The 8,591-nt window shown below is 39.0% G+C and overlaps 1 protein-coding gene across 1 annotated transcript; it reads right to left on the minus strand.

The window, feature by feature from the left end:
• Positions 1 to 671: 671 nt before the first annotated feature.
• On the minus strand, positions 672 to 1,521 carry LOC113360387 (zinc finger CCCH domain-containing protein 15 homolog). Its single transcript, XM_026603899.1, has 2 exons — positions 864 to 1,521; positions 672 to 808 (listed from the first exon to the last, which is right to left on the minus strand). The coding sequence occupies exons 1-2, from the start codon at positions 1,519 to 1,521 to the stop codon at positions 672 to 674; spliced, it is 795 nt and encodes a 264-aa protein (XP_026459684.1).
• Positions 1,522 to 8,591: the final 7,070 nt, after the last annotated feature.

The raw sequence follows: 8,591 nt of genomic DNA on the forward strand, positions 1-8,591 counted from the left end.
TCATTTGTTCGGATTCCCGGTAGTTCCAATAAACTTTTGCAGCATCTGGTCCCAAATGTTTGTGGTATTTCGTTGTTGAACTCCTTCGTCATTCTCTAGAAAAACTTCGACCCATAAACTAGAAATCACTTCATCTTCTTCCAGAGTATAACCCATCATAATTTTGAAAGGAAGGTGTTGTTTTTTAAATAACAATTTGGACAACATAAGTGTTTATTTTGTAGATGGAGAAGAAAGTTGGTCGAACTGATGTGTTCATTGGTAAACGATATGTGATCTAATCATACATGGTAATTAATCTACTTTTTCGACTGTAATACATAACCATATATTGTACAAATATATTGCACTTAATGTACAAAGAGATTGCACCTATTGTACAAATAGATTGAGAGAAATGACTATACGGCTGCAAGTACTGTATAATTATACTAAGAGAAGTGACCATACGACTGTAGACACTGAAAAATGACAAAGAGAAGTGATCATACGATTGTAGACACTATATAATTAGACTAAAATAATCAACTAACATATCATAATTGTAAACCACATTGCCATCAAATTAAAACGTATTCATTGTTAGACGTAATCGAAACCCAAAAATAATTAAAACTCTCCTTCAAACATATGACTGTAGCATACTTTTAACACAAAAAATGAAAAGGTTATCATTCATCCCCCTCATCCTCCTCATCGTCATCATCCTCATCCTCATCATCGTCATCATATTCATCCTCGTCATCGTCATCATCTCCATCATGTTCACATTCTTCCTCTGCGTGTCCATCTCCATAAACATGTTCACCTGCATGTCCAAAGTTATCTGGGATTTGGTCACTGTAATCTCCATAATAATGCACAATCCTCGTTTTGAGCAGTAACAACTTCTTCTTCTAAGTCTGTATCATCATATTCTCCATCTGATGATGGAAGTACCACGTATTCCATATCTGAACCCTCAAAACTAGATGAGTCTGCTGTCCGGGCTCCTCTACCAGGACGCGCGACAATGTAGGCAACAAGATCCGTTCTTAGTTGTAGGTGCATTTTTAGGTTTTTAAGACTTGACATAAAAACACGACCGTTATCGGTAGGTTCCAGAATTGGAACAGGAACAACTCTACCCCAACCCATATCCCGATGTTCATGCTCAATAATCATGTTGTGTAAAATTAAACAACATTTCATAATTAAGTTCAAGTCAAATTGTTGCCAATACTTACACGGTGATCCGAAAATTCTAAATTTACCTTGAAGCACTCTAAAAGCACGCTCGACATCCTTTCTTTTAGCCATTTGATAATTGTTGAATCTTACATAGTCGAGAATGTCCAATGTTTGAATGAAAGCTTGTACAATTATAGTCAACTTTGGATAGATACCATCGGTTAAGAAATAACCCATATTGTATCGATGACCGTTGATGATATAATTGCATGGAGGTGCTACACCCTTTAGCATGTTATCAAAAAGGGGTGAGTGTGCCAACACATTCAAATCGTTGTTTGAACCAGGCATTCCAAAAAAAACATGCCAAAACCACAAATCATATGATGTCACCGCCTCTAATACCACAAAACTGTGTTTCTCTTTACCCCGGTAAGTTCCTTGCTAAGCTATCAGACAATTCTTCCATGGCCACTGCATACAATCAATACTACCAAGCATTCTTGGAAATCCTCGTTCGGCATTCTCAGCTAGAAACCTCTGAACATCTTTAGGAGTGGGTTCACGCAAATATCTTTCTCCAAAAGTCATGCAAATGGTGTGGCAAAATCTTTTTAGATAATAATATATTGTCGTGCCACCCATATGAGTGTAATCATCAACACTATCATCTGCCGTACTTTTGCACAAACATTTCATCACGACAACTAATTTCATATGCGAACAATACCCATAACACTAGTTGCATATGGACGTTGTTGCCATTCTGGATCCACTTCAAGCAATTTTCCTAACAATTTGTTGAATAATTCTTCCTTCATGCCTAGACGTTGTTTGAATTGTCCCGGGGTATAACCAGTTCCAGGTGTAAAATAATCATTCATCATTTTCGCATCATGCCACATTCAATGTCAGGTAATTACACTACGTGTATACACCTCCCTAGGCATCGGTTGTCTAATAATACGCAACCGTTTATCCAAACACAATTGTGTAAACATTAGCAAAGCTTTTTCTTCTTCATCACTAGAAGTATCCAAATAGATTCTGTATTTAACTCTCACATAATTAAGCACGCATTAGACTCATTTTGTACCTTTGAAAACAACAACTAACAATTTTAATTTTATACACCATACATAAATACAAGTAAATCAACATTAAACATAAATACAATGGTAGAATATAAACATTTCATTGAACATAAATCAAGTGATACATCACACAACAAGTAATGATCATGGATTTTTCACTAAATCTATATTTTAGTTTTATTATTGAATTGCATACTACATACCTGACCAACCTAATATCAAAAATTTCATCATATTTAAAATAAAATTAACTTTAAACCCTAAAATTAGGATCACTCACCTTTGATTATTTTGTGTATGGAATTCAAAATTGAAGAATGAAATTGGTTCAACTTAGAATAATGATCAAACCCTTTTAATATCGACCAAATAATCACATGAAATCACCATTAAAATCAAAATGGGGATGAAAGTGTTTGAGAGAGGAAAAATGAGTAAAGAAGGAGAAATGTGAAATTCGTGCGTTTTCTGTATACTTTTTCCCATGAAACGGATACTCAGACACCATTTACATGGAAACTGAATTTCCGTGCAATATAGAGAAGGGATAAAAGCACACCATAGTGAGGTTTCCTTGTGACCCATATCCCTTCCCTATATTTAGGGGATAGGTAAGGAATATCCCCTATTATGACCGACCAAGCTAGTGATGCACAATGATTGCGCGTTACAGTGTAACCGGCCAAGTCAGTGATCGGCCAAGATGGCGCGACACTGCATAGACTGTCAAGTGCTAAGATAGCAAGACCCTATAGGGCCAGTGAAGCACAAAAGTGACACTAAACTTTAAGTACATTGGCCAAGTAATGCAACTTATTGGCCGACACAATGAAGCTTCATTGAGGGAAAGGCAAGGCAAGGCCAAGTTGACAAATGCAACATGCGATGTTGGCATTAAGGCATATCCATGGAATTGAGCTGGCCCAAACTCAAGGATGGTGCAAGAAGGTAGAATAGGCAAAGAGTTGGTCTATGCATAAGTTCAAGGTTGGCCAAAGCTTGAACAGTGCAAGAAAGCTAGTAATGCAAGAGTGGGCATTGGTATTGTCGAGCAAATTGGCTAAGTGAAGCATATGGCGCATAAGTAACCAGATTGAGATAAGGAGTTGGCAAAGATAAATGTAACACAATATTGGTAGTGCATTGACTTAGGCCAAAAAAACTGCAGGGCCATGTTGGCCGTACATTGGCTCAAGTCCAAGTTCAGTAAAGCGCGACAGTTGTGCAATATTGATTAAGTGACAGTTAGGAGTCGGTTACTGGCTTCACAAGCATGCCAAAGGTGCGAGAAAAGATAGAAGGGTCATAAAGAAAATTTATAAGTATGGGAGAGTGTTGATAACTGCTTGAGAATAAGTTTTGTATGTTGGCTCGAGTTTAAAGAGAATCTGTCCAAGTTAGCACAGTTATTGGCGGTTATGGAACTGCTCCATGGGACATATGGTTGTCCCCAGCGTATGCAACGATTGTGCACAGTTTTTGGATAGTAAAGTTGTTGTATAAATAGTGCTAAGGCATGGAAACATCAGCAGGCTTACATAAGAGATTGTGAGACTCAAATTGAGAGAGTTTTTGTAAGGATAAGGCTTGGTTCAAGAGGAACAAGTCCGTGTAAGTCCCTAAGTTAGTAAGTTTTGTATATCTTCCATTTGATGCAATAAAATGAGTTGACCGTGTCATGTTCTAAGTGTTCTTGGTTGGATGATTGTGTTAATGAATGTATGGCATTGTTTGGATGCATTATGGGATGCATTTGAAGTAAAGAGAAGAAGAAGAAAAGGCTAAAGACTTCCACTGTACAACTGAAGAGTTGGTTGTTTGCATTAGTGCAAACTTATAAGGCTGAAATGCAGGTGTATGAAGCTTGATTCACGGAACAATGCGCAGAAAGATTTGCAAGGTGCATTTGCAGGTGTGATACTCCTAGTATAGGAGCTGTGTTTGGTACACAGTTCAAGTGTATTTGCTGTTTAATACACCGGTATTTCTTTCTCTCTTAAGTTGTTTTCCTGTGATCAAGTAAGTAGCACATTATTTTCAGAGCATTTGCATTAGAAATGGGTTCTAATGGCACTGTGATCGATAAAGAACTACCATGTATGTTTGATCAATTAGAGGAGTACGGTGATCTTGGCAATATGACCTTACACATGAGTTGTGATGTCCTAGATGCTCATGTTGTTTCTGAGGAAAATGGCAGGCTAGATTTACTTGAAGGAGGAACTTCAGATTGGTTCAAAGAATTTGAAGAAAGGGTAGGTGCAGTGGAGGACAAGGTGTTTGATGTAACCTTGATGAATTGTGAAAGCAATGCTGAAGTGACTGAATTGAAGGGGCAATTCAATGACATGAAGACCATACTAACAAGCCATGCGAAGCAAATGTCTGAGGAGATGACAATCCTTCGCAAGTTAATCAGTGATGACATGTTTGCAGGGGCAAACGTGAATGGAGAAAGCTCTAATCGATTCTGCGAGACAAGAGTTTATGCGGGAAACTGAAACGATAGAGAAATTGAGAAGTTCTTGTATGACGTTGAGGCATACTTTGAATCCAATGGAACTGGGGAAGGATAAAAGGTAATTCTCACAGGCAATTACCTAGGTGGTGATGCCAAGGTTTGGTGGAGAACTATGCCACAAGAAGATGAAGTTGCTGGTTATGACAATCCGATGTCTTGGAATGGCATGAAAGAAGGACTGTGATGTCAATTCTGGCCGAGCAATGGTGCTTGGTACGCAAGAGAAAGTTCACGTAGGCTAAAAATGACGGGTAACCACAAGCATATGATGAAAACTTCCTTGCATTGGTGAAAGAAGTGCGTGGCATGAGTGAAGAAGATCAGATGTTCTAATTCCTGTCTGGAGCGAGTTCCTTGATTATTGATGCACTCAAGAAGCGCAAAATTCGGAGTATCTATATGTTTATTCAACCGGTTAGATATCTTACCAGTTGCACGCAAACTGAAGATGTGCAAAGTTTTGAAGGAAAGGCCAAAGGAAATGAAAATCTGTAGGCAGTAAGCGCAAGCATGAGCCAAAGGAAGATGAACTATTCCCTTCAGCCCGGAAGGATAGGGGATGTTTCATTTGCAAAGTCTTACACTTCGCTAGAAGCTTTCCATTCAAGGCAATGCATCAGTTGGGGATAACTATGGGAGTCATTCTAGCAAGACTCGTGAAAGCCGAAGTGAAGGTTCAAGGAAGAGACCTCGTAGCGAAGTTGTCGCCCACTTCGGCAAATGAAGAGACTAAGCTAGAACAAGAGAAAGTGTTGTTGTCTCCTTTGGCAGCACTACGAACAGAGAACATGTTGTTTTCTGAATTTGTTCTTATGTAGATTTAGTTATTGGTTGTTGCAAACACCGTGTATAGAGTTTGGTTGTACAAACTTTTATTTGAGTCTTCAAGTTTGTATAGACTTTGCTTTGGTGTAAGAAACTTGCTTTATTTAATGAAGTTTTAGCTTTCCAAAATGATCGGTGGATCAATCATGTAATGGTACATGGTCTTAATATGTATGAGAAGTAATGAACGAAGGTGTTTTCGTTTATAAAGTCTTGCCTCTTTATTTACGATGTAAAGCTAGTTCATGGGGAAGTGCTGCAATAACATACTTAGCCTAACGTATGTAATAGTGATACAATGTGGAGGCTAATAAGCAAAGGATAGGAAAAGGGTCCTAGTTGATGCGAAAATGATATTGTTGTTTGGGGATTGCAATATGGCACAACGACGGATGAGCAACGATAGTGAAAGCAATGCAGCAAGAAAGAAATCATTCCAACAACGAACATGAGTTGGGTAGAACTCATGGCCTAGAGAAAGATACACACTTTATAGGCAATATAACAATGCAGTTCAAAGGAATATTTGAAGACATATTGGCTTTGAAGGCATGACGTATGGACATCTAAAGGGTTAGCTATGTTATGTCCAAAGATAGTTAGACACAGTTGCGTAGATGGGATGTGCAACTCAATAGTTTTGCTTTAAGCTAGACAAACTTGCATGTTTATGATTTGGGTATGCAAAATGGCCACATTCAGAGAAATGAGTTCTTGAATGGATTTTGCGTAGTCAGAACTTGCGAGGCATGAAGTGCTAGGTTCGGATGTCTAATGCAAAGTAAACCCCTGTGCACTTTATGACATGCTTAACGGAGGGTATGGAGGACAAAAGTCCAAGGCATGTGCCAGCAAAATTGATTGAAAACGAAGGCCAATTCGTTTATAAGTCCTTGTCATATTGAGTCATATGCAAAAGGCAAAGTCGGGAAGCTAAAGATTATTGGAAGAGATCATAATGATCAGTTAAGAAAAATCATTCTGTGTGTACACTTATGCATAAATGATTCAAGTAGAATTCAAGCCAAGTTCAAGGGAATTGGCTAAGAAGAATTTCAAGTTTGCATTTGGGTGTTGATGCATGATTTGAATAGCAGCTGAAGCGTAGTGCACAATGCTAAGGCGTGGCTCAAGTAGATGAGATTAATAGCAAAGCAGTAAAGCTAAGTGATGCTGATGCTAAGGCATGAAAGTTGGCTAGGACGTTTTGCAAAGGCCAACAAACTTTGCTGAATTTTAGAAGAGGTTTTGAAAGTGCATGCGGCAAATTTAAGACAAGTATAGTGTTTATACTAGATCGCGTTCAACGAGGACGTTGAAAAAATTATGTGGGGGAGGTCTATGACCGGCCAGGGTAGTGATGCACAATGATTGCGCCTTACAGTGTAACCGACCAAGTCAATGATCGGCCAAGATGGCGCGATACTACACAGACTGTTAAGTGTTAAGATAACAAGACCCTACAGGGTCAGTGAAGCGCAAAGGTGACGCTACACTGTAAGGACATTGGCCAAGTAATGAAGCTTATTGGACGACACAATGAAGCTTCATTGATGGAAAGGCAAGGCAAGGCCAAGTCGACAAATGAAACATGCGATATTGGCATTAAGGCATATCCATGGAATTGAGTTGGCCCAAACTCCAGGATGATGGAAGAAGGTAGAATATGCCAAGATTTGGTCTATGCATAAGTTCAAGGCTGGCCAAAGCTTGAACAGTGCAAGCAAGCTAGTGATGCAAGAGTAGGCATTGCTATCGTCGAGCAAATTGGTTAAGTGAAGCATATGGCGCATAAGTAACCATATTGAGCTAAGGAGTTGGCAGAGATAAATACAGCACAATGTTTGCAGTGCATTGGCTTAGGCCAAGAAGATTGCAGAGCCATATTTGCCATACATTGGGTCAAGTTCAAGTTCACTAAAGCGCAACAGTTGTGCAATATGGCTTAAGTGACGATTAGGAGTTGGTTATTGGCTTCAAAAGCATGCCAAAGGTGCGAGACAAGATAGAAGGTTATAAAGCAAGTTTATAAGCGTGTCTGAGTGTTGATAACTGCTTGAGAACAGGTATTGGATGTTGGCTCGAGTTTAAAGAGAAACTAGCCAAGTTAGCACAATTATTGGTGGTTATGGAACTGCTCCATGGGACAGATGGTTGTCCCCTGCGTGTGCAACAGTTGTTCACGGTTTTTGGCTAGTAAAGATGCTGTATAAATAGTGTTAAGGCATGGAAAAATCAGCAGGCTTACATAGGAGATTATGAGACTCAAATTGCGAGAGTTTTTGTAAGGCTAAGGCTTGGTTCAAGAGGAACAAGTCTGTGTAAGTCCATATGTGGGAAGTTTTGCATATCTTCCCTTTGATGCAATAAAATGAGTTGATTGTGTCATGTTCTAAGTGTTCTTGGTTGAACGGTTGTGTTAGTGAATGTATGGCATTGTTTGGATTCATTATGAGATGCATTTGAAGTAAAGAAAAGAAGAAAGAAGGCTAAAGACTTCCTCCGTAAAACTGAAGAGTTGGTTGTTTGCATTGGTGCAAACTTATAAGACTGAAATGCATATGGGTGAAGCTTGATTCACAGAACCACTGTGTTGCCGGGTTACACTTGCGCAGAAAAATTTGCAAGATGCATTTACGGGTGTGACACCTACCATAGTGCTTGGTCAAGACTGGGGACTCAAAACCAGGCTATTTTGTAGACCTTGATACAAAACTTACGGCCCATAGGACTTGTCCTGGACAAAGTTCGATAGAACTTATTATTGGTTGTTTCCGCGTGTATCCAACACGATAATTAAAATATAAAATCAACGGCTATTAAGCATTTAGCGTTACAAAAATGGATCCAAACACTTAGATTCCATATCAACGGATCTGTATAGCTCTAGTGACGCGTACTTCCTTAGTTGTCGTTTTCCTATTGGTGAGCCACGCCTATATTAATAACCCTCAGATTCTCCTTCCTCAAAAACGGATTAC

Source organism: Papaver somniferum, chromosome 3 (genome assembly GCF_003573695.1).
Source record: "Papaver somniferum cultivar HN1 chromosome 3, ASM357369v1, whole genome shotgun sequence".
NCBI classification, from domain to species: Eukaryota; Viridiplantae; Streptophyta; class Magnoliopsida; order Ranunculales; family Papaveraceae; genus Papaver; species Papaver somniferum.

Coding starts and splice junctions, on each gene's coding strand:
- LOC113360387 (XM_026603899.1), bottom strand. CDS start 1,521: ATGCCTGGTTCAAACAACGATTTGAATGTGTTGGCACACTCACCCCTT. Junction 809..863: donor TACTGCTCAAAACGAGGATT/GTGCATTATTAT, acceptor TTGGACATGCAG/GTGAACATGTTTATGGAGAT.